The 26,715-nt window shown below is 47.2% G+C and overlaps 1 protein-coding gene across 3 annotated transcripts in view; it reads left to right on the top strand.

Moving 5' to 3' along the window:
* KIAA1671 (KIAA1671 ortholog) overlaps positions 1-26,715 on the top strand; it is a 224,157-nt gene that overhangs the window by 111,517 nt on the left and 85,925 nt on the right. Inside the window, exon 1 of one of the 3 annotated variants that reach the window (XM_036758523.1) lies at positions 10,845-10,905. The exons of the other annotated variants lie outside the window; for them this stretch is intronic. Within the exon in view, the coding sequence (XP_036614418.1) occupies positions 10,855-10,905 (51 nt within the window). The 5' untranslated portion in view covers positions 10,845-10,854. Of the gene's footprint in view, positions 1-10,844; positions 10,906-26,715 lie in introns of those variants that run through there. 3 annotated transcript variants of the gene reach the window in all.

The following is a 26,715-nucleotide window of genomic DNA, read 5'->3' as shown; positions in this document are numbered from 1 at the left end:
GAGGCCACTGGTCGTTGGTCACCTTCCTTCCTGCACCAGGAGCTCCTCAGGGACTTTTTCTTTATGTTTTTGTCTATTCAGTCCCTAGCATAGTGTACATGGTAGATGCTTCAGTTGTGTCTGACTCTTCTTGACCCCATTTGGGGTTTTCTTGGCAAAGATACTAGAGTGGATTTGCCATTTCCTTCTCTGTCTCATTTCACAGATGAGGAAACTGAGGCAAACAGGGTGAAGTGACTTGCCTAGGGTCACCCAGCTAGTAAGTGTCTGAGGCTGGATTTGAACTCGGGGAGATGAGTCTTCTTAACTCCAGGCCTGGCGTTCTGTGCACTATGGTGCCCCCAGCTGCCCCTATGTAGGGGCTCGGTAACATGATAATGCTAATAGCTTCCATTTATACTAGAGTGACTTACTTTACAAATTGTATTTCTTGCTCTAACTCTGTGTTGTAGGCACTGCATATAATCTTCATTTTGTAGATGAAGGCACCAAGGGGTAGGAGGGCAGGAAATGACTTCTTGCCCAAGTGACAGAGCAAGGATGTGAATCCAAATCTTTACTGGATCATAGATTTAGAGTTGGGGGAGGGGAGGGGCATCTAGTCCAACCTCTTCATTTTACGATAGACATCGAAGCTCAGAACGCTTAAATGATTTTCTCATGGTCTCACAAGTAAGGAACACCACAGCTGGGATTTGAACCTGGGTTCCTTGACTCCACATCCAGCATTCTTTCAGCTGTTGGCCTGCTTCTTCTCATCTTAACTGCAAATGTTATTGTCTTTCCCCCTTCCACTACTGTACTCCTAATTGACCTCCCTGTCTCTTGGTCCTGTCCAATCCTTGTTCCACGCACCTGCCAAATCTATAGCACAGGCCTGATCGTGTCACTCCCTTAGGAAGTTCCCCTTTGCCTCATCTCTTCTCTGCCATTTGAAGCCTCTCAAATTCTATCTACAGCCTGCCTTCCCTTTCCTATATTATTGGTCATCACTTCCCTTCATGTATTCTGTGGGCCAGCCCTACTTTTCCAGACACAGCGTTCCGCCTTCTGTCCTCCACGCCTTTAATGCCTTCCCTCCTCACTTAGACCTCTTAACATTCCTAGCTCCCTTCAAGGTTCAGCTCAATTACCACCTCCTATGAGAAGACTTTCCTGATTGGCCCAGTCGTATTCTTCTACATTTACTCTCATAAAGGAGTAAGTTGGTACTGTCCAAGGCATTTTGCTTTATGTCCACAAAAATGAAAAATAAATAAACCACCAAAAAACCCAGCACGGTGCTTGTTACACAGGAAGTGCTGCATAAATGTTAGCAATTACTGTTATTACTAGCTCCTGGGGCTGTCATGAGAATTAAATGAGATAATGAGATCAAATTAGGTAATAATTGTAAATTTAATTTGTACAATAAAATTCATTGTGCAATTAATTTACAAACAATTGATTTACAATAAATTAACCCTTAGCACAGTGCCTAACACACATTTAAGTGCTATATAAATGAGAGCTATTATCATTGTGTTCATGGCTTCACAGGGAGCGACCCATTTCCTTCAGTCAGTCACAGGATACTTCATGCAGGAAGTAGCCTGCTTTCACGAGAGACCCAGAGTCCCTGTGATACTTTCCCAAGGATTAAGAATTTATTCACACCTTACTTTTGATGAAATGATTCACTAGAGATGTCTGGGTCTTCTGTCATTAATTGAGGGTGGGGAAGGAATGGAAGGAGTTGGTGGTGGTGGTGAGAAGGATTAAGAGGAATTAAGACAGAGGGAGACAGGACAGGAAATTATGATCAGATGAGAAGGAAAGCATCAAACTTAAAGTCAGAGACCCTGGGTTCAAGTCTTGACTCTTCCATTTTGTATGTATTTGTATTGGCAAGTCACTTATGTGGGTGATGGGGAATATGACCATCCCTTTGGGTAGCTGACATGGACAGAAGATCAAGGTCAAAGGCGTCGACAAGTTGACGAACCAGAGTTGAATTTGGCTTTAACGTCGCCTTTTAGTCTCAGACTCCATAATGGCATCACTGTTTCACAGGCTGGGAAACTAAGGTACACGGAGATTCTGCCACTCACCTGTGGTCACTCATTTGGAAAGAGTTAGGGTCATAGCTGGCTTTGAGCTGGAGGCCTCTGACCCCCAAGTGCAGTGTTCTCTCCACCATGTACTTCTGAATGTAAGATATTCTGCTGTAGTGCTTAGAGGCTGCCAGCAGAGGGCAGGATGGAGGTGACCAATTTTTCTACATCAAGACTGAGTTAACTGGTTTCAAACTATTTATTTACATAGTGGAGGATATTAGTCCAGAGGCTGGGTGATACAGCACACTTTTGAAAAGCAAAGTCTTTGACCATAATTTCACTTAGTAGATATGTTCCACTTTCATTCTTTTCTTTTTAGTTCCTTTTTTGACTTTTTAAAAAAAAATTAGAATTAAAAAAGTTTGTTGTTCATTCATTTCGGTCATGTCCAACTCTCTGTGACCCCATTTGGGGTTTTCTTGGCAGAGATACTGGAATGGTTTGCCATTTCCTTCTCCAGCTCATTTTACAGATAAGGAAACTGAGGCAAACAGGGTGAAGTGACTCACCCAGGGTCGTACAGCTAGAAGTGTCTGAGGCCAGATTTGAACTCAGGAAGATGAGTCTTTCTGATTCCAGGCCTGGTATTTTCTACACTATGGCGCCACCTAGCGGCCCTCATGGGGAGCTGGACCTTTAAGCCCAACCAATTGATCAATCAACAAACATTTATTAAGCACCTACTACATGCCAGATGATGAGGATAAAAGAAGCAAAAGATAGTCCCTGCCCTCAGGGGGCTCACTGTCTAATGGAGGAGACGACAAATAAAAGTAAACATAAACTGTATTCAGGATAAATAGGAGATAATTGACTGAGAGAAGTCATAGTTTTTAACTCCAGGGCCTTTTCGGACACCCTTCTCTGCCTCATTTATTGTTATAGCTCGCTAGCACCAAGCCATGATCCTGCCCTGTAACAACAGTGTTACCTGCAGTTATTGTGGCTGGGTAAGGCCAATAACACCAGCACACGGGAGGGCTGCCAGCACAGGTTCTTCGATCTGCTTTTCTAAGGAAAGCAACTTTAAGGGGTTTACGATCTCATTTTAATTAAACATACACATATCATTCACTTAGTTCAGGGGAAAAAATCAGCACCCTGAACTTCAGAGAAAACACAAACAGAAATTACAGAAACAGAGCAAATAACACACATCAACAGACAGGCTTCTGTCTGACCATAGGAATACATACATAGTTACCAGAGGGAGAAGCACCAACATCTGGGTTTCCAAAGCTGGGGGGGGTTCCTTAACGGCTACTCAGTCTCCACATGACACTTTTCCAATGAGTGAGCCCCCAGCAAAATACTAACCTCGGAGTATATATGCACTTCTTCAGGGTCAGAGGGCATCACAACCATGTGACTCAAACCCATGTGACCTAGGCCTTCCCGTGTCTTAAGCAGGTTATCAAAGTTTCCTGATTCAAAGACTCTTGATTGAAACAAAGACTCAAAGGCACTTGATTGCCTTAGTGCTGAGAGGCACTCCAAAACAAAAAACAGCAAAAAGTCCCACCCTGCTTGCCATTACATGCCCTTAATAAATAGTTATGGTTCTCTGTGTCTAGAACACTCTGGAACTCACCATTGCAGCTGATACAGTGGAAAGGGTGCTAGGTTGGAAGTCAGAGGATCTGCGTTCGAATCCAGTCCTCTGTTCCTTACTTCCCTTGTCTGACCTTCACTTTGCTTGTCTGTAACATTTTGGGTTGGACTAGGTGCCCTCTTGTGGCTTTAAATCTGTGGTCCTAGTACAAGAAACCCAGCCTCATTCCAAGCCCAATTCAGATGGCCCCTTTCACATGAGCCCTTTCCTGAGTCTCCCCTAGATCTAAGGACTCTCTTACAGGGCATATTCTTATCTTGGTAGCTATTTCTAGCCCCTACCACAGTGCCTGGCACACAGTAGGCACTTAATAAATGCATGTCCAATCGAATTGGATTTGTCTAAATGACTGAATGGCCCAAGATTTAAAACATAAAATATTTTATAATGACCTTGTGCTCTCTTAAGAGGTAACTGCAGGACCCTGACTAAGTCATTTGCCAGCTCCGAGCTTCATTTCTCTCTTGTGTGAGATGATAGCAATCATCCTGGTACTCTTACTGCACAGGGTGGTCAAGGGCTGGAGTTGGAGCTGGGAGAAGCTTGAGGTCTCATTCTCCTTCTGGCACTTGGTTGCTGTGTGACTCTGGGGAAGTCTCTTGCCTTCTCTGGGGGTCATTTTCTTCTTTCACAAAATGCGGATGTCAGTAGGCATAAACTCCTCCAGAGGGTTGTTAGGAGAATCAAGGGAAGTCACTACCATAGAAAGTTTTATAGACCTTAAAGGCAGGTGTCTGAACTGCTAACCCTGGCCTCTCCAGGGTGCCTGTTATCCGTGCTCAATGACTCCCTGGAGATCCTAACAGCTGTCTGACTTCAAGCCTCCAGAAAAAGAGGCTCCCTGTGCATTCTGAGTAGGGGCTCCCCCAGCGTGGCCAGGAGATGGAATCTCAAACCCAAACCAGCCTGATTTCTGGGAGGCTTGTGTTTACTGCCAGAAAGTGGAGGTGGCCTGTCTGTCTATATATAGTGTTTAATTGGAGCCTGGAAGAGTAACTTAATCATGGACAGGCTGTTCTGATTAGCAGAAGAGTCTCTCTGGTGGCCTCCTGGGGAATTACCAGAGGAATTCGTGCTGCTTCTGCTCCCATGAAAATATCCAAGCTGGCCTGGAGCTGACAGCAGAACAGAGAGAGAGAGGAAGCTTCACTGCATCTGAAGACCTCTTGGTGCCTAATTTGGAAATTCTGAGCTCCAGGACCCAGAGGCACCAGACTATCATAGCTTCGAGGGGCCTGAGAACAGGGGATGTCAGGGCTGGGAGGGGACTCAGAGCAGGGGATGTCAGGGCTGGGAGGGGCCTCAGAATGGGGGATGTCAGAGCTGGGAGGGGCCTCAGAACAGGGATTGTCAGAGTTGGGAGAGGCCTCAGAATAGGGGATATAAGAGGTAGGAAGGCCCTTAGAACAGGGGCTGTCAGAACTAGAAGGAGCCTTAGAACACAAATGTTAGAACTGCCAGGGGCCTCAGAACAGGGAATGTCAGAGCTGGGAGGGGCCTGAGAACAGGGGATGTAAGAGCTGGCAGGGGCCTCGAATAGGGAATGTCAGAGCTGGGAGGGGGCTCAGAACAGGACATGTCGGGGCCGGAAGAGTTTGTAGGTGTCAGAGTACATAGAATATCAGACTAGAGCTCATGTAGTCCAATGTCATCTTACAGTAAACCGAGGCCCAGAGGGAAGGTGATCTCCCCTAGCTGGCCAGTTCTTTCCTGGGGTGATGTCTTTGATAATGATGATAATGTCACAGTAGCCACAATAATCATAACCGTAGTAGATGTCCAGATGCTTTGTGTCTCTGCTCTCTTCGGTTCCCTACTGGCTGCCTCCCTGATGATCCTCCTTCCCTTCACCGGCTGTTGGCTGCACCAGGAGGCAGGATTCTCTCTGAAGTTTTCAGTGCCACTCCGATGAATTATTCAGATCCCTGGGGTGGGCGGTGCACTTGCTCGTGGGAGCAGCTCCAGCAGGTTCCTGGCAGGGCCATTGGGGGTGGTCCTGCTCCTCTTCAAAGAGCTGGTAACCAGATTGAGGGGGTGGGGGGTAAAGAGGGGCCCCCCAGGAGTTTCCTGGGAGTGTTGGGGCCAGGAGGACTGAAGGGGCCTTCAGCTGTAGTGGAAGGAGCTCTAGGGCAGTGTCTCACACACAGTAGGTGTTTAATAAATGCTTATTGACCCTGGCTAAGTCAGATGATGGAGCCAGGTTTCCACGTATCTTGCTTGCTTTTCATATTTCAGCCCCTGTGTCTGACTCTGTCTCGCCCCTTGGGTCAGACAGTCTCATCCCATAAGGAGCTTATGTTCTATCAAGTGAAAGGGCAATGGAGTCAGAGAGACCTGAGTTCAAATCCCGCCTAAGATAGCTAGATGTGACCCAACTTCTCTGTGCCTCAGTTTCCTCATCTGTAAAAAGGAGTTGAACTTGATGGCTCCATGATCCATTCCAGCTCTCTCTTCCAGGTCTCTCTGATCCCATGTATACACATAAAAATGCAAAATATATCCTAGGTGTGTCTACAAAGTATAATAAATATGTGCAATAAATATGGGGATAGGGACTAGGCCTGTGATTTCATTAGTCTAAGGAACTCCTTGTAAGGAATCTCCCTCCACTAATGCAAATTGCTCTCTGCTCTGCAGCTTAGAGTCATAGAGAATTGCCCAGAATCCTGTGTGGTAGTGTGACTTTCCCTGGGTCACCAGGGGCAGAATTTGAACCCAGGTCAAGGCCAGTTATCTGTTCGTTATTGGCTGCTGCTGCCTCTCTATGAGAAATAAATACAATGTAATTGGGAAGGGAGGACGAGGAAGGATTTTTGTACTTGTAAGATAGGAAAAGTGCCAATGGAAACCAGGCCAAGATGGCGATGGGTAACTAGGAAGACATACTAATCTAATGGAGAGAAATCCATTTTTCCTCATTTCCTAGTGAGAAAAAATGTTGGGGTCTTGTAGTGCATCTGGAGGAGAGAGGTGACTGCGAAGTCAGCCATGGGATGGGGGAGCCTAATAATGACTCCCTTGGAGCGTTCGCTTATTTATAAAATGCGAGTGATGGGGTCAGTAACACTGGGGTGCTTGAGGCAGTGAGGTCCTGTCTGGCTGCATGCGTGCCCCTCCTGTGGGGCAAGAAAGCCTAGCCATGATATCACCTGGTAAGGCAAAGTGTTTACTCAAAACCACAGTGCAGTTGTCTGTCTGTCTGTGTCAAAGCCTCCACCAGGGAGCTGAGTGTGAATAAACATGTACATTTATAGACTGTGCTGAGTACAGGGGACAGAAAGAAAGGGGAACACAGTGCTTGTCCCCAGAGGGCTCACAGTCTAATGGGGAGACAACTTACAAACAGTTATGTTCTTCTAAGATATGTACAGGGTAAAGCAGAGGGTGTGTGTGTGTGTGTGTGTGTGTGTAGATGGGGATAGGAAAGGAATTGAGGGTGTGTGAGAGATAGGGAAGGAATTGAGTGTGTTTGCGTGCACGTGTGTGTGTGTGTATATAGATGGGGATAGGGAAGGAACTGAGTGAATGTGTGTGTGTGTGTGTGTGTGTGTGTGTATAGATGGGATAGGAAAGGAATTGAGTGTGTATGTGTGTATAGATAGGGATAGGGAAGGAACTGAGTGAATATGTGTGTGTGTGTGTGCATGCATGTGTGTGTGTACAGATGGGGATAGGGAAGGACTTGAAGGCCAGATCCCTCTCACACACGTGCAGGTCTACCAGGGACCTCTTAAACAAGGGTCTGTTTCATACATGATCATTCAATACCCCTGACTTCTGGTCCATAATTCAGAGCTGTTAAAAAGAGGTTTCCTGTTTTCTGCTGATTTACTAAGGTTTCTTGCGGCTCTTGTGGTTTGGGGCTAAAGTGGGGGATGCTTCGGATGTGCTCCAGGCTGAGTTGCTGACCTAGGTGTGACTTCAGCTGAGATGCTTCTTTCTCTGTGTGTGCTCTTGTCTGCTCATCTCTGGTGTGGAGCTAATAAGAGCTTCCTGGGGGGCTGCTCCCCTCCCCTCTCTCCTGCCAGGTTATCAGTGTCCTTCCTATAGTGCCGCCCCTAGAGCTGGACACTCAGCTGGGGTGTGGGCGGGGCGGAGTAGAGCGGGCTCATTACCTGCCCAGTCCTAGACAATAATATGTCTCTTTTAATGTAACCCGAGAGGACACGAACTCTTCTGTCTGCCGCCCTTTCATTTTACGGATGGGGAAATTGAGACTGAGTGGGGGCAGTGAGTTGTTGATGGTCACATAGCAAATTAGTGGCAAGGCTAAGATTTGAACCCACGCCCCTGCCTCTTTTTGTTGTTTAGTCTTTTCAGTCATGTGTGACTCTTTGTGACTTTATTTGGGATTTTCTTGGCAAAGACACTGCGGTGGTTTGCTGCTTCCTTCTCCAGCTCTTTTTATAGATGAGGAACTGAGGCCACTAGGCTAAGTGACTTGCCCTGGGTCACACAGCTAGGAAGTGTCTAAGGCTGGATTTGAACTCAGGTCTTTCAAAGTCCAGGGGCCATGCTCTCTGCACTATGGTACCACCTAGCTACCCCGACTCTTAGTTCAATGCTTTTCCCACTATGTTCTGCTAAGCAGATATAAGGAATTTGTTGAATTATTTCTTTAAAAAAATACATTTTCTTGCTGCTTTTGGTCTTTTACATCACAGGTATCTCTGGGAAAAAAGGTCCTCCCCCCTGCCCTCTTGAATTCCCATGTACCCAAAAAAATCAAAAGCAATTCAGCAAAAACACCAGAGTAATCTCATGTGATAGTATGTATGCACCATTCTGCCATAGTAGACCCCCACTTCCCTGCCTGTTCTCTGTTTGCCCATAACTCAAAATTTAGCTTCCTTTTAGTTATCTTTTTCATTCCTGTTGTTGTCCCACTTGATACGTTGTTTTTCTGTGTCTCTACCACTGTGGTAGCCTGACATGAGAATGTGCCTGACTTCAGGGAGCGCACATAATACTAGAGGATACAACTCTTGAGCAGGCGACAAGCAGAATGTATATGCAAAGCAACGTCAAAGGAATTTCAGGAGAGGCAGAGAGAACCCCCACAGCCTCTGGGCAGCGTCAGGACAGGTCTTATGGAGAGGGAGAGGGTACCTGAGCTGAGCTTTGATGGGAGACGGGAATTATCAGAGGTGGAGGTGAAGATGGAGTGCCTTCCTGGCAGGAGGCACAGCCTGTGCAAAGTCACTGAGGCAAGAGGTGGGAAGTCATTTCCAGGGAGCTCCTGGTAACCCTGTTTGGTTGTGATGTAGCGTTTGAGGAAGGGGAGTGATGTGAAGTCAGGCTGGCAAGGTAGGTTGGGACCAGGATAGGAAAAGCTTTCAATGCCACACAGAGGGAAGAGTTTTTGTTTTATCCTGAAAGTAATAGGGAGGAATAACACGTCCAGATCTGTGTTTTAGGGATATCCGTTTGCGAGGTGTATGGATGGAGGTAAAGGGGAGCCAGTGAGCACAGAAAGACCTTTTAGGAGGCAGACACAAGGCAAGAGTTGATGAATGGGGGGAGGGCAGCCTTGAGAGAAGGGACGGATGCTTGAGAGCTTGTTAGGTAGGGTTAACAAGACTTGGCAGATCGCCAATAGGAAGTGAGGAGTTGGAGGCGGGGAGGAGGACCCAAAGGTCTCCACTCTAGAGCAGAGAATGTCAGATCTGGATAAACATTGGAATGTGGAGTATTTGGGCTAGAAGGGGCCATAAAACAGAATGTCAGAGCTGGGCGGGACCTCAGGACAGAGAACAGTAGATTTTCATAGCCAATGAAAGCAGTTTACAAATGTTTGTACCATCACACCAGGCCTCTGAGCTACTGCTTGACAAGTTCTGGGGTTCGAGGGCCTAGTTTCAAGTCCCGCCCCTGTTGTTTACGACCAGAGTGACCTTTGTCAAGTCCGTTCACCATCTTGGCCTCGAAGCTCTCTGAAGTCCCTTCCAGCACTGTCTGTGACCCCATGATCCTCATAGGGCAGATGAAGAAGTGGAGGTTGAGTGATATATCTGTCCATGGTCCCCCAGCCTTGATCCCCAGGCTTTTCAGTTGTGATACCTCTCCTTAGAATTATAAGACATAGACAGTCAGGGCTGGAGTAGAGCTTAGAGATGGCCAGTATCATAGGATAAGAACACTCTTTGAGGGTCATTCAGTCATTCTAAACATGAAGTAACTGATCTCCAGGGAAGTTAAGTGACTTACCCAGGGTCACTTAGCCAGTAACTGTCTTAGGTGGGGCTCGAACCCACTCTTATCTACAGAAGTCACACTGCCTCTATGTCTAAGCCACAATCTCTCATTTTACAGATTAGGGAAACTGAGGCCCAGAGCATAGAAGCATTTGGTCAGTGTTATACAGTGATCTAGGTTACAACCCAGACTTCGGGGTGCTAAACTCAGAAAGCCTTCCAGTGTACTGAGCTGTCTCTGTGGCCATTGTAGTATTAGAGCTAAATGTCTTTAAAGGGGAGGCTGGGTATGTATGATACTTTCCTGTGAGTCAGTCGCCCCAAATCCCCATCTGCTCCAAGTCGCCCCAAGCTGTACTGAGTAAATGGGAGCTGAGAGTCCTGAGGGGCGTTCTGTGTCTTGCCCACCTCCTGGACAGTGGTTCAGATGAGTGGGGTTGGGGTAGGGGATGACAGTTGGGAGAAGAGGTAAATGGGCTGCCCGTCGCCCTCCCCCAAGTGTGCTCCTTGGCATCTCCATGCAGGGTCTAAGCAAACTCTTCCCCCCCCATCCCCCACTCTTCTCCCTTCCAGGATCAGAGCTCATCCCGGGGCACCAGCCCTGGATCACTATGCTTGACGGTGTCAGAGACCCCCTCCCCCCCAGTCTAGGCATCAGAAATCCCAGGCCCCTCCTGGGTTCCATCTTCTCTGGCACAGTTGTTGCTCCTCCTGGGAAGGCAGGGCTCCAGGACGGCAGTCTCCTCCTCCAGCCCCTAGCCCTCTACTGAGCCCTGTTAAAGGGGCAGGGCTGGGACTGTACCTTCCAGCGTGCCCCGCTCACCCACTCAATTATTCATGTTCCCTTTAACTTGACTCTGCCTGTAAGTTGACGTGTGTGAGAGAGGAAGGAAAGCCGGCCCCCGGCTTCTCTCTGGAGATGATCCTGCCCTAGCTCTGGGCTCTGCCAGCCATGGAGTACTACTACTGTCCCGGGCTTCTCAAGATCCTTCGCTACCTTTGGGTGAGTGGGGCCCCCAGAACTTCTTCCTGGGCCCTGGGGGGTGGTGAGCCACAAAACTACTGCTCTGGTCCTGGGACGGCCTCTGTCGGCTTCAGTGTTGAGAGGAGACTGTAGAAACCACAGGCTGCCCTCGATGGATCTGGGCTTGTGGGTACGGGTCGTCCCTTCCTCGGATCATAGAGCACCTCCCTCCCCCACCCCGACCTAACTCTTGTGACTCCTGTTGGATCTGTCAGTCAATTCATCGACAAACATTTCTTCAGATCTTCTAACAGGCTTCTTGAGAATAGAGATAGTTCCATCCTTTGTCTTCATCTTCGCTACTTAACTTCCCTAGCGTCTGCACATAGTAGGTACTTAATAAATACTTGTTGGTAGGTTCATTGGTGTGCTAGGTTCTGGGAACAGAATGAAAGAATTCAGGGAGTTTATGTTCTGTGGGAGAAGGGACTCCCCTTAGCCCTCTTTCAAAGCCCTTATGTTCCATAAGGCCTCCCCGGGCTCGGAGCGGGGGGCGGGGGTCCCTTGATTTTATTGACCTTTTCAAGATCTGTACAGTGCCAGAGTGGTGACATACAGAACATAACCACACTGATCCCTTGATGTGGGATGGTAGAAAGAAGGTCAGTGACTTCTCCGAGAAAGAGTCAGCATTGAACCTAGGTCCTCATTAATGTCTCCGGGGTCTCAGTTTACCCTTCTGTAAAATGAGGGGGTTCAACTACATACCCTCAAAGGTCTCTTTCAGGAGAGACTGATCAGTAAGAGACCTGGGTTCTGGTCCTGATGGCCATGGACAAGGCATTTCTTCTCCAAACTTCACTTTCCTCCTCTGTAGATTGGGGTGGGGGTGGGAGGGGGTGGATCTGATCTGTAGTGACCCATCCAGCTTGCAGGGCCTGGGAGTCCTCTGGATTATTATAATATTCTCTTGCCCTGGAACTGCATGAAGTCATTGATGGTAGTGGGTTTCCTCTGGTGCTCTGGACCAAGAGGTTCTTGGAAATGACGGCCAACCATTTACCAAGTGAACTTCCCCCCACCCCGCCCCCAAATGTTTGGAAGCCACTGGCAGGTTCCACTTTGGAGGGGCTGAGGGTGTGAGTCGCAGAGGCAGGAAGAGCTGAGTTTAGATCCTACCACTGGCGATTATTAACCATGTCACTCACCTTTCTGTTCCTGAGTTAGTTTTCTTATCTGTATTTCCTAAGGTCCTGGAGAATATCAAATGAGCTAACATATTTGTAAAGCACTTTATAAACCTCAGTGAGCTGTAGAAGTAGGAGTTATAATTACCGTTATTAATCTTGAGTTATCAGCACCCTGTGGTAGGAAGGCAGAGCTGGGGAGTCAGAATCCAGGATGGTTTAATGGGGCTGACTTTCCTTTTGGAGTCTTTCTTTAGGGATGGCTGTGGATGGATTCACATACTTTTTGAAGTTAGTGCTAATAATCTCCCACCCTCCATTATTTCATTCAAGGACACTTCCCTCTCTCCCCTTCTCTCCCTCATCCTGGCCTCCCAACAATTCTGGCATGGCATGGGTTGTTGTATTTTTTTCCAAATAAGTGACTTAAAATTAATGTTGCTTTGAGAGCCTCTTGAGGATTTCCTGGCTTACCTTAAAGAAAAGCCTCCTGACATTTGGAACTATTTTGGTGTGGAATGAGCAGCCTCAGGGGTTTCTGGTCTTCTCCTCCCTTTGCTGGCAATTTTCAGGCAAGAGCTGGATGCCACTTGTCTGGGAGGCCATAGAGCGGATTCCTGTCTAGGTACGAGTTAGACTAGATGGTTTCTGAGGTCCCTTCCTGCTCTGAAAGTCTGTGGTTTCCATTTTTTTCCAGTGTTCAGTTGTTTTTCAGTCATGTCTGACTCTTTGTGACCCTATTTGGGGATTTCTCAGCAAAGATACTGGAGTACTTTGCCATTTCCTTCTCTAGCTCATTTTACGGATTAGGAAACTGAGGCAAATGGTGGAGTGACTTGGGCCGAGTCACACAGCTGGTAAGTGTCTGCAGCCAGATTTGAATTCCGAAGATGAGTTTTCTTGACTTCAGACCCAGCGTTCTAATCTATTGTGCCACCTAGCTGTCCACTATGCCACCTAGCTGTCCTCTGTGCCACCTGGCTGTCCGCTGTGCCACCTGGATGTCCACTATACCACCTGGCTGTCCGCTGTGACACCTAGCTGTCCGCTGTGCCACCTGGCTGTCTGCTGTGCCACCTAGCTGTCTGGTTCCATGTTAGAGATGTGGAAGCTGAGAGTTAGAAAAGTTAAGTGGTTCGCCCAAGGTTACATGATGTAGGCAAGATTTGAACACAGGATCTTTGACTTCAAATCCATGGATTTTCCCATTGATCTTAATTGGCAGAGTCAAGGCTGTCACCCAGGTCTTCTGAATCTCCATAATGCCATCCTGGGGAGCGTAGGGACATCAGCCCATGTTGCAGAGGAGTAGATAGTTATGGTTGGGTTGAGCAGGTGAAGGGTCAAGTTCCAGGGACTGGGATCCCAGGGGATGAACCTGGGCAAGAAGAGCTGTCTGAATCAAAGGTCAGGGCCTTTGGGATTCTCCTGTCCAGCTCCTTCCTTGATGGGATCATCCAACATTGGGTGGTCTGCCTAGTGGCACACACACACAGAAGGTGTCAGCAGCAGGGCTGGGATGGGGCCCTGGCTGAGGAGCGTGGGCTGTGCCCCCTCTCATCCCCCCGCCCCCACCTATCTTCCAGCCTATTCCTAGTCCGGGAAGCCTTCCAGATTCCCTTTTTCCACCTCCAAACTGGAAGTAATCTCTACCCACTCAGAATTCTCAGGCTTCACTTTTTTTTAACCTGTCATTGAACTTTCGTAGGATCAATGAGATAACATTTATAAAGTACTCAGTGCAGTGTCTGGTACACAGTAGTCACTTAATAAATGCCTATTTCTTTCCCCTCCCTTCTCCTTCCTTCCTCCTCTCATAGGGTCACAGATGGAGAGCTGGAAGGGTCCTTGGAGACCATCTGGGCTGGCCCATCCAGTGGCCGTCTAGTAGCCATTTCTTACAAGGTACTAGATCATAGTGGTTAAGTGATTTATCCAAGGTCACACAGTCATGCTGAAGGCAGTGACAGAGCTCAGGTTGTTCAGCTTAATTCAATTCTGCAACCACTTATTAAGCACCTGCTGTGTGCCTTGGCCAGAATAAATGGTTCTAGAAGTGAATTAGGTTGAATGATACAAGGTGGAGCATGAAAGTGAAATAAGAGACAGTGTGGGGCAGTAGCTAGGTTGGTTGGGGGGTCAGGAAGGACTGGGTTCAAGCCCTACCTTGGCCACAAGCTGGCTCCTACATGACCGCAGGTGAGGGACTTACCTTCTCAGGGCCCTGGCCTGCTCCCCAGGACGTACAGCCATAGAGGAAGCCAGGGGTGTGATATGCCCTGAAGGAGGCAGGTTTCATACTGGGAAGTCAGCACCCCTCATAAAGTCATTGGTCTGATGCCTCTCCCCATCCAAAAACAAAAAGAGACTTTACTAGGACTACCTACATCAGAAGTGATTCGTTCCTTCCCTACTCTGCCCCCCCCCCCAAAGGAATTGACACTCTATTGGAAGAATAGGCCATGTATGTATGTATGTGTGTATACAGGTGCATAGACACACATGTGTATGTATATATACACACGTGCAGCACACATATTTGTATGTATACATGGCGTATATATATCTATATGCCATATCTATTTATCTATCTATCATATCCATCCATCCGTCCATCTGACTATCTATCTGTCTGTCCTTCTGTCCATTTGTCTGTCCGTCCATCCTTCTGTCCATCTATCTGTCTATCTACCACCTCCATGGCTATAAGCCCTAGGGAGCTGCGTAGGACGTTGAAAAGTTGAGTCCCTTACTTGTGGTCCTCATTGAGCTGGTTTGTACCCAGGATTTTCTCACTCTCTATATTTGTATCTATACAGATCTGTGGGGACACACACACATGAGTAGGTGGTAGGTGGTCATTAGGGCTGGGGAAAGGCCAAATGTTTGAGGAATATTTGAGGCAGGACAGGATGCACTCAGCCTGGGGAGAGCTGGTGTGAGGCCAGGGAGCTATGAAGGCTTCGTGGAGGAGGTGGCACATGATCTTGGCCTTGAAAGGGAAGGATTTTAACAAGTGGTAATAAGGGATGGCATCCTAGTCATGAGATATGGTCTTGTGTAAGTGCCTGGAGGTGGGAGACGGCAGGATGATGTTCCAGCTTGACTGGAAATTAGAATGTGTGTGGTGGGGACTGAAATGAGCCGGGGTAGGGCTTGAACACCAAGCCAAGGAATTTTTGTTTTCTCTTAGAGGCCCTGGGGAGCTCACGGAAGGATTTTGAGAAGGGACTGCCCAGGTCGGACCTGAGCCTTGGGGAGGCTACTTGGGTAGAATTGATTGGACTGAGAGGGAGGCTTGAGGCAGGGAAGCCCATTAGGAGGCCATTGCAGCAATCCAGGTGAGAGATAGTAAGGACTGAACTAGGGTGGAGGCCGCAAGAGACATGACGTATAGTGGTAGAATAATCAGGAAGCGAGAGATGAGAGAAGGAAGTCAGAGCTGAGTCTTTGACTTCGCTCTGGCCCGAACAGGGGCCTGGGGGCTGGAACAGCAAGGCCCTCAGGCCCCTGGGTTCCAGCCTGAGTCTGAGCTAAATCAGGGCTGGTGGGTGAAGGAAGGAGATGTGTCTTTCTCAACAAATGACTTCCGTTTCTGAGCCTTTCTGGTCAAAATCCTGGAGACCCTCATGCTCTCTCAGGTCATGAGACTGGCATCAGCTTGCTTCTGCGAGGGAAGGCTGTTTGTGGAGATAATGTTTCTCTTTCAGATCATTAGTAACAGTATCTGGGAGAGGAAGGTGCCAGTCCTGGGCTTCAGTTACTGAAGGCCAGTTTGTAACCAAGATAGTCAGTGGGACTCATTGTTGCAAAGTCTTTTACTGGTTTTCAGGTTAATTCATCAAGGCCGTGGTGATGTGTTGGCCTAGGTTTGAAAAGGGTGAGAATGTGTGTGGGGGTGATGGGTGAGAGGGTCCAGGGTTCAAATGGAATTGAGGAATTTCATTCCTTTGCTACTACAGTAACTATTAAGTAATTTGGGAGTGGGTGAATGTTGGCCTAGACTGAGTGGGGAGGGGTCAGGAAACCTGGATTGGAGGCCCTAAATGGTCCTCACTTTCCCCTTCTGTAAAACAGGGAGCGGAATAAATGATCTCTAAAATCTCTTCCCATTCTATTGTTCTAAGGTTTCCACTTGCTCTAACATTGTATGTTCTGAGGACCTTCTTAGCCTTAACAAGGCGTGTCTCATCTTTGACATCCCTTGTTCTCAGGCCCCTCCTATCCCTGATATCCTCTGTTCTCAGGCCCCTCCTAGCTCTGACATCCCCTGTTCTAAGCCCCCTCCCAGCCCTGACATCCCTGTTCTCAGGCCCCTCCAGCTCTGACACTCCCTGTTCTAACAACTCTCATAGTTCTTTCTGTAGGTTCAGGCTTTGGGCTTAGAGCCCTTACAGTGAGAAAGTTTGCATCCTTATATTAAAGAGCTAGTTTTTCTTAATGTCACTTGGTCATTTGTGAGGCCTGAATACTCACAGTGTGATTTTAAAAAATGTATATATTCGACAGTAGAAAGCGTAGACCTTGGCAGTCAGAAAGCCTGGCTCCTAGTCTCAGCTCTGCCTCTTATGCTGTGGGACCTTCAGCAGATCTCTTCCCTTCTCTGGGCCTCAGTTTCCCCTTCTGTAAAGGAAGGGAAGAGCTGACCTGGCTGGTTTCTAGGACCCTCCTGTAGGTCTGTGTAGGCACTGTCCTTGGTCAGTATCTCAGTTGTGCTCGTAAATGCCTGGGGGTGGCAGGAAGGTGTTGGCCAGGCCACTAAATCAGCTTTCTCAAATTCTGGTCTTCTCAGATGGATGCTAAAATCCAGCCCCAAGGAGGAGGAAGGAACTCACTGTTTTTACTTTGACACAAAACCAGTGTTCCCTAGGAAGATAAGCGTGTGGGAGTGAAGGCTCCCCAGCTAGCCAGGCTTGTGTGTAACACCAGTGTCTTACACTCCCTACCCACCGGGGTCACAGAGACACAGAATGGAGGAGCAGAAAGGACCTCCAGGCCCATCTCCTCCAAGCCATGCCTGTTTAAAAATCATTCCCACCCAAGATTCCTGACCAAGGGGCCCTGTGGCTTGTACCTGAGTGGGGGAATCCCCCCCAGATGCTGCCCGTCCTGCTGCTGGACAGTTCTCCATCAGCCATCTGCTATCTGCCTTGGCAACATCGACCGATTCTTCTTGGTTCTGCCCTCTGGAGTCAAGAAGAAAAAATGTCTTGTCCCTGGTCCATGTGCCCACCCTTGAAGGAGTGGGATGGTAAGGGTCATGTCCCTCTTGACTCTTCTCTAGGTTCATCCCCAGTTCTTTCCTCTGATGATGCCCTTCATGATTTATAGCATCAGCATTCTTCCCTGAATGGGGTCTGAAGAACCAAACTCGAAATTCCAGATGTCAGACCAGGTGTCCAGATGTGGACTGGGTTGCCTTGAGAAGTAGCGAGTTCCCCCTTCTTGGTGGTCTTCCAGCCAAGACTGGATGACCATTTGATGAGGATTCTAGAGATTCTTTGAGCTTTTTTCTTTTTTGGGTGGGGTTGGTGAGGCTTGGCTACCACGGTCCCTTCCAATTCTGAGATTTTTTTAATTCTGGGATTCTGTGAGTCTGGCAGAAGCATCACCCCTCTAGACTTATTCAGGAAAGAGCCTTGCAAAGTGATGACCTGTTCTCACCATGATGAAATCATTGTTTGTAAAATAGAGATAATGATAAGCTCCTTACCTGGATACTTGAAAAAGAAGGGGGGGGGTGGTCTCAGGAGAGAGCTGGGGGTGGGGTAGAACACTTGGCTCCAAATCTTAGCTCGGCTTCTAAATTCTGGGGGCCAGGGTTTTGAGATGACCAGAGGCCTTAGGGATCATGGAGGCCTGTCTTAATTTTACCGGGAAGAAACTGAGTCCCACAGAAGGCAAGTGATTTACTCAGGTCCTTGTAGGCAGTAAGTGACAGTTACAACGATTTGAACCCAGATCTTTGGACTTGAGATTAGGTGTTTTTAACAGTGTGCCTTACTGCTTTGATGGTTTTCCCCTCCTTGGGTCCTCTCAGTTGGCTTTGTCTGTAAAATAAAGTTGGATTAAATTGTCTCTAAGACAATTAGGGCAGCTAGGGGGCGCCATAGTGCACAGAGTGCTGGCCCTGGAGTCAGGAAGACTTGTCTTCCTGAGTTCCAACATGGCCTCAGACACTTCTTACTAGCTGGGTGACCTAGGATAAGTCACTTAACCCTGTTTGCCTCAGTGTCCCTAATCTGTAAAATGACCTGAAGGAGGAAATGGCAAGCCACTCCAGTATCTTTGCCAAGAAGACTCCAAATGGCGTCATGAAAAGTTAGACTAGACTGAACAAAAAAACAATTAGAGACCCTCTCAGCTCTGACATTCTCTCTTTTAAGGTTCCTTCCAGCTATGATGTCCCATATTCTAGGGCTCCTCCCAACTCTTTGGTTCTATGTTCCTGGGAATCTTCCCAACTCTGATTTTTTCCTATTTTTAAAAATTTATTTAGTATTTTATTTCCCTCCCAATTATAGGTAAAAGTAGTTTTTAATTTTTTGAATATAATTCTCTATCTTATCAGTTACTGCTTCCTTTAATTAACACCAGAGGGCGCTCCTATCCCAATGCATCTCCAGTGTTCCCAGCCTCCCTGAGATCCTGAGATCTGATTACAGCTTCCATTGTCACTGGCCATGGCGATTGGGGAACGTTTTGGGAGATCCTTGGATCACTTCTCTGGAAAGGGAAGCCTGGTTCGCTGGGGCCAGGAGTCGTCAGATTTTGGTGATGAATTGGGCAATTTTGATTCACTCCTCTTCCTGCTCTTCCCTTTTTACAGAAAACCAAAACCAAATCAAATGACCAGCTCAACCCCCCGCGGCTAGTTAGTGGCCACAAATTGGGACTTGAACTCAGGACTCTTGACTCCCCAGTCAAAAGATACTTTGTTTCTATTGGATATTTTTCTGTGTATGCGTTGTTTCGCCCCAAGCCCCATATAATGAAGGCAGGGATGGACTTTTGTTTTTCTGTCCCCCACACGTAACACCGTGTTGGTCACATAGTGAGCGCCTCCTGGATGCTTGTTGAATGAATGAATGTTTTTCGCATTGAAATAAAACATAGTGCAGGGTATCCAGTGGAGACTTGAACAAGGCATTGGTGCTTGAGTAAACACACTGCTTGGTTTTAATAGCAAATCTGCTCCTGGCTGTGGACCAGAGTAAATAGAGGGAGGGCAGATTAGAGGCAGGTTAAGCCCTGTTTCCACAGGTGACCTCCCAGCACAAAGTAAAAGAGGGAGAAGGCTCTTTTCGGACACCAGCTCTGGACCTTTCCTTCAGCATTTGACCCTCTCAGACCAAGTCAACTGTTGACGCAACCCTTGGATGTAATACACTCTAAAACTTGAGTGACTCTGTGCTCTCTGTCATGTGGACGTTCCCTTCAGTGGTGCAGATTGCTACCCATCAGTGCCTGCCTGCTCTCTGTGATCTTTCTCCTTGTCTTCCTGTAAATGTGCTGCAGGGGATCTGTCTAAAGTTCTGGGCGCCTTCCTTGCATTTTCTTGACATTGAGAAGATAGCAGTAGACACATGGACTGTCATCCATTGCTCCCTTCCTTCCTTCCCTTCCCTTCCCTTCCCTTTCCTTTCGTTTTCTTTTCTTTTCTTCCTTGCAATTGGAATTAAATGACTTGCCCAGGGTTACACAGGTAATAAGTGTCTGAGGCCAGATTTGAACTCAGGTCCTTCTGACTTCAGGGCTCAGGCTCTACCCACTGTGCCACCTGGCTGCCCCTCAGTTATATATTTCTATATGACATGAAATGAGGTGATAATTGCAAAGTGCCTAGCACAGTGCCTGGTTGTTATCATTATTCTAAGAAATAGACACAAATAATATTCCTCCCCCTCCTAGAATATATGGTCTTTGAAGCAGGGACTATGTCCTCTGTGTTACTGTGTATACAGTCCCTGGCACATAGTAGGTGCTTGCTGATTGAATGAATCAGTTGGAATTGGATCCGCTCAGCATGTTATGGTGGCGTAAGCGGATGTTGTTTGTGGATTTGACAGAATTGTTCTCTAGAAATTGGATTATCAGGAGGGGTGAGTTGCTGCTGATAATAATAGCTCAGGTTTCCATAGCACCCTCTGTTTTTACAAAGCGCCTTTCTCATAGCACTTCGTTAATGAAGGGCAGGCAAATGTTCTCATCCCTCTTTTCCTGATGGAGAAATTGAGTCACAGAGGTTTGGAGGGACTTTCCCAGTGTCTTAACGTGTTCAGAGGCAGAGCTGGGGTTAGAACCCAGAGCTACTGATTTCCGAATCTAGAATTTCTTTCGATCATGTCTCTAATGATTATTATTACTGATTATCTGAGAATTCTAATTTGGTAGAGGGAAGGTTTTTTGTAGAGGGGGCACTAGGTTTAAATTATTAATTAAAAGAAATCCTGCTGTAGTGGATAGCTAGCCGAACTTGAAGCCCAAAGACCTGGATTCAAGTTTTGCCCTTGATACATAGGTAGGCTGTATGATCTGGGAGAAGTCACCTCCTCAGTGTTCTAGGTGATTCTCTAAGACTGGAAGTTACAGAGAGGGTGCCAACCTGCATTAGTGGAGGGAATTTCCTCACCTAAGAGTTCCCTAAGCCAGTGAAATCACAAGGCCAGTCCCTAGCCCTGACTTGTTCATTAGAAACTCTTTATTACTCTTACCTTGTTCTTAAATTTTATTAGAACCTTAGTAATCATTAAAAAATTCTAATAGTTTTTAATTAGCTCACTGCACTAAGTCATATGTTCTAAACTATTTACAATTTGTTTTTTTAAAGGCGTGTTAATCACAGTAGCCAACATTTGAGAGGCTGAAGTAGATAGAAGTTAGCCGTGGAGTCAGGGTGACCTGGGTTCAAATCCTGCTTTGGCCAGTACAAGTGGTGTGACCCTGGGCAAGTCACTTAACCTCTGAGTGCTCCAGGATACTCTCTAAGTTGTTGTTGTTGGGTTGTATCCAACCCTGTGTGACCCCACTTGGGGTTTCCTCGGCAGAGATCCTGGAGTGGTTTGTCATTTCCTTCTCCAGCCCATTTTACAGATGAGGAAACCGAGGCAAACAGGGCGAAGTGACTTGCCCAAGGTCACACAGCTAGGAAGTGTCTGAGGCTGGATTTGAACTCACGAAGATGAGTCTTCCTGACTTCAGGCCTGGTGCTTTATCCACTGAACCATCTAGCCCCCATCTAAGTTACAGATGAGCTATTGATTCCTATTGGTGGAGGGAATTTCCACACCAGGAAGTCCCCAACCCCAATAAAATCTCAGGTCCAGACTAGCTAATGTTTATAAGCGCATTTAGGTTTGTAAAAAGCTCTCTACATTATTTCATTTGATCCTCATGACAGGCCTGGGGCGGGGGTGGGGGGGGATATGCTACAGAGGTTATTTTTCCTATTTTATAGATGGGAAGACTGATGTTCAGACAAGGTAAGAGACTTGTGCAGTATCACACAGCTGGTAAGGAACCCAATTAGGATTTGAACCCAAGTCTTCCTGACTCTCGTCCAGCCCTCTTTCCACTATCCCATCAAGAACCCTTCATCCAGGGGCAGCTGGGTGGCACAGCAAGTAGAGCACCAGCCCTGGGGTCAAGAGGACCTGAGTTCAAATCCAGCCTCAGACACTTGACACGCGTACTAGCTGTGTGATGTTGGGCAAGTCACTTAACCCCAATTGCCCCGCCTTCCCCCCTCAAAAAAAAGAATTCCTGATCCCCCACTTATTCTTAAGCAAGTCTCTGAGACTCAGTTTCCTTTTCCTGAAACTGAAGGAGGGAGCTAGATAGAGTGTCCCCTCTGGTCTCTGCCAGCACAGGATTCTCTGATCTTACAATCCTGTTAACTTTCCCCAAAAAATTCTGAAACCGTCTCATCTGCTTCCATGACCCCGCCTGGGTGATTTTCTGCTGTGTATTTTTAAAAACTTCTGCTGCTGTTGTCATCATGAATTTTTTATGTGCTTGACGTCAGTGGGGAAAGGCATTGTCCAAACTCTGCTCCTTTTCTCCCTGAGTGCCCCAGGAGAGGTCAGTACGATCTTAAGAGACCATCTAAGCCCACCCTGGCATTTGGAACCGGAGAACGTTAAGTGCCATGCCCGGGGTGGATTTAAAGCTAACTCAGCCCTCTTGTTTAGGCAAGCTAGCCGGTGCTGTCGATAGAGTGTGGGGCCTGGAGTCAGGAAGACCCGACTTCAAATCCCTCCTCAGATACTTTCTAGCTGTGTGACCCTGGGCAAGTCACTGTACCTTTGTCTGCCTTGGTTTCCCCATCTGTCAGATGGAGTTAATAATCGAGCTTTATTTCCCAGGATTGTTTGTAAAGCATTTCACAGACTCCAGAGTACTTTCATTGTCGTATCAATATCATTGTATTGTGGTTATCATCATAGTACCAATAGTAACTGTATTTATTACTGTTATCAGTTAGAGACAGGATTTGAACCTGGATCGTCCAGGCCCCGCAGGCTTGAAGGCTCCTGCAAACTGACCAAACTTGTTTTGCTCCTGTCCCTGTTTTCTCTGGACGAGAAGCCGTGGCCTCTGCCGTTAAAGCAGCGGGCATCCAGCCAGCTTCCCGTCATTGTTCCCAGGCTCCCTGTGGGGAGAGAGCTGGGAGCTGATAGGGAGAGGAGCAGGTCTGAGGCCTGCCCAGGCAGGGGGAAAGTGGGTCTTTGTAATCTTTTTTTTCTCATGTCTGATGACATCATCTTGTTCTTTCAGGCAAGGCTGGCCTTGAATGGAGGGATTGGCCCATTGGGTCTTGTCGCTGACCCATGGATGGGTCTGTACTATGACTCATGTCTTCTTATCGTGTCTCTAGAAAGCAGGCTGGGCCATGATTGGAAAGAATACTATGGGGGCAGCAAGGTGGCTCAGTGGATAGAGTACCGACCCTGGTGTCAGGAGGACCAGAGTTCAAATCCTGTCTTAGACACTTACTAGCAGTGTGACCCTAAGCAAGTCACTTAACCCCATTGCCTCTTAAAAAAATGCAATTTATGAGAAATTTGGACTTATTGATAAAAATAAAGGGCTGTTCCAGAGAAGAGAGATTAGCTGTGTTCTACTTGGCTTCAGAGGGCAGAACCAGGAGCATTGGGGAAGTTTCAGAAAGGTAGATTGAGACTTGATGTCAGGGAGACCCTGCTGCTAATGAGAGCTGTCCCTCCGTGGAGTGGGCTACCTGGAGAAGTAGTGAGCTCCTCGTCACTGGAGATATTCACGCAGAGGCTGGATTTGTGTTCAGGTTGGACCCTAAGGTTTCTCCCAACTGCTGAGATTTGGTGATATGTTTACTAATCTCCAATAAACAGTTACTAGAGAATCACAGGATTTGAGAGATGACTGTTAGCAGGTATTGAGTCCAGCCCGTGCCTGAAAGGAATCTCTCTTAAGACATAGCCACCAAGTGGTGGAGTCCGCCATGCTCTTCCCCTCTCCCTCCCCCTTCTTTAAAGGGGGATGGAACACAGTTTTGCCATTGTTTGGGTCTCAGAGACTACCGAGCTCCTGCTGCTTTTGCATGGATGGGTTGGGAAGGAACTGGAAAGATCAGGATGTGCTTGTGTTCTCAGAGCAGCAGATGGTGTCTGGCTCCCTTGGCTGGCTCCCCAGGGGGCCCAAACTGGGGCTCCTCAGAAGCCCCTGGCCAGTTCAGGTCACCCAAGCTGAGTGCGCACCTCTTGTGTGAGATCTGGGGATACTCTGGTCTTTTTTCCCATGGCCGCTTTAGTCACTGGTAGAGATCAAGACCCATGCACACTGTGCTGTTCTTGTGGATGTCAGTCAGTCAACAAGCATTTATTAAGTTCCCACTGTAGGCACTGTGGCTGTTGTTTGAGGTACAGAGACAAAGAATGAGGCAATCCCTGCTCTCAGAGAGGTTACGTTCTAGCAGAGGAGAAAACAGGTGCTCAGAACAGTGTCTGGCATACAATGAAGGCTTAATAAATGTTTGGTCTATGTCTCCATCTGTTATCTATCTCTATAATCATTCACAGGGCATCTAGGTGGCTCAGTGGATACAGCACTGGGTCTGGAGTCAGGAAGACCCGAGTTCAAATTCAGCCTCAGACACTTACTAGCTATGTGACCCTGGGCAAGTCACTTAACCCTATTTGCCTCTGTTTCCTCATCTGTAAAATGAAACGGAGAAAGAAATGGCAAACCACTCTAGTATCTTTGCCAAATCAGATATGACTGAAAATGACTAAACAACATAATCTTTCATATATCAATCTGTTATCTATCTATCCATCTAACCATCCATCTATATCCATTTATTATCAACCTCTCATTTACCACCCATGTATTTATTGATCTAGCATCTGTCTATCTCATCTATCCATTCATTGATTCATCCATCTGTTATCTATCTCTCTCATCTATCACGTCAGCCTTTCATCCATCCATCCATATATTAACTGATCTATCATCTCTACCTGTTATCTATCTCTATCATCTATATACATTAATCTGTCATATACCTATCCATCTATTCATCTCTCCATCCCTCCCTCCCTCCTTCCATCATCTACCCATCATCCATCTGTTCGTCTGTCAATCCATTTATCTCTGTCTTTGTCATCTGTCATATATAAGGCTGCCATCTCTTCATCCATCTATTTATCTATCATCTGTCCATCTATTCATCCATCTACTCATCGCCATCATCTATCCATTGATTATTTATCTCTGTCACTTATCTGTCATACATCAGTCTGCCATTTGTTTGTCTACCAGTCCTCCCATCTATCCATCCATCTATCTACAGAATCAGCATAAAGAGTAGTAACTGCAAATAAATAGAAAATAGTTGGAGATCAAGGGAAGTAGCAGTTGGAAAGATCAGCAGAGTCTTCATGTAGAAGTTTGTGCTTGAGATGAGTCTGGAAGGAAGAAGGATTCCGTGGGTTAGAGATGAAGAGGGAGTGCATTCCAGGCATGGGAGATGGCCAATGCAAAGGCGATGGAGAGCTGTGTGTGAGAGAGGACAGTTGGGTAGTAACATATACTGAGGGTTGATCCCCAGGCCATAGGAGACGCCTTCTGCTCAGGCATCTCAGCCAGGGGTTACAAAGGATTCTTTCTCTCTTTCTATCTCTATCTATGCACTTATCTATCCATCTGTCTATCTATCCATCCATCCATCTGTCTGTCTGTCTATCTGTTTATCTGTCTGTCCGTCCTTCCATCCATCCATCCATCCATCCATCCATCCATCCATCCATCTACCTATCTCTTTATCCCTCCATCCATCTATCCGTGGATCTATCTATCTACCGATCTATCTCTATATCTTTGTCCTTTGAGACCGGGTCTCCTTATTTCACCCACTCAGGAAGCATAAGGCCACCCAGGGGACTCATCCCACTACCGATATTGTGGAGGTTTTGACCTTTTCCATCTCTGACCTGGGCTACTTACACTGTCTTTAGTTAAGTTGGTGCCTCCCTCCCCACAGTCTTGGGGGAGTCCCACTGGTGCCATTGTGAGCGGAGCGGTCCAGCGCATGAGCTTTAGCCCCACTGCAGCCCAGAACTCCTGAGCTCAAGTAATCCACCAGCCTCAGTGATTTTTACCATTTAATTCTAACAACAGCCCTGTGAGGCAGGTAGCATGGGTGGTGGAAAGCCCATTTTACAGAAGGGGAAACAGAGTCATTTAAGGGGGGAATAAGACTTGACCAAAATCACCAGTTCAGTCCCCTTCCTCCAAGGGCAGAGTCCTCTTCCCTCTTGAAACATGAGAGATAGAACGCTGGGCGTGGAGTCAGGATTCGAATCTCAGCTCAGGCGTTAGCTGTGCTTCCTTGGGCTAGTACTTTAGTGTCCTCTTTTATAAGACAAGGATGATCATACTTGGAACACTTAACTCCAAGGGAGGAAAATGCTCTGCAGATATTAAAGTTAGAGGTTAGGGAACCCTTGGTTTCATTGATGTGGGGAGCTCTTCCGGGTGAGGAAATTCCATCCACCAATGCTGGTTGGCACCTCCTGGCACCTTATCGGATTTGAGGGCTTCCTCATGCACTCAGTTGAGTAAGTTGCTCAGTGAATAGCTGGCTGCCCTCTAAATTTGAGTTGGTAGTTTTGCTATTATTATTATTTTATGTTGGTTTTGTTGTTGTCTTTATTATGATATGAATAGAGAGTCACCCTTAAAGTCAGAAAGAGACTGGTCTTAAGGCTGCTACTGGCTTGCTGTGTGTCACCCTGGACAAGTCCCTTGACCTCTCTGGGTCCCTAGACTGTCCTCTAATACCCTAAATTTGAGGGAGGTGGAGGTCACGTTGTTATTTCCTCCTTGGGAATTCCCTATGCAGCTGAAGTCAGAGATTGTCTCCCCAAATTATCATCATCATTATTCTGTCTACTCTGACTAGATCCCATAGGTATATGTTGTCTCCCTTATTAGCCTGGGAGCTCCTTGAGGGCAGGGACTGCCTTTTGCCTTTCTTTGTATCCCCAGAGCTTAGCGTGGTGCCCAGCGCATAATAGGTACTTAGTGAATGCCAGGCTAGGTTTGTGCTGAGCATGCCACAGTAGGGCTTGGGCATCCTTCACCCCGCCCCCACCCCCTTCTCCTCTATATTTTTAATATTGTG

This window comes from Trichosurus vulpecula, chromosome 1 (genome assembly GCF_011100635.1).
Source record: "Trichosurus vulpecula isolate mTriVul1 chromosome 1, mTriVul1.pri, whole genome shotgun sequence".
NCBI lineage: Eukaryota > Metazoa > Chordata > Mammalia > Diprotodontia > Phalangeridae > Trichosurus > Trichosurus vulpecula.
This window is presented reverse-complemented; position numbering and strand designations above follow the sequence as displayed.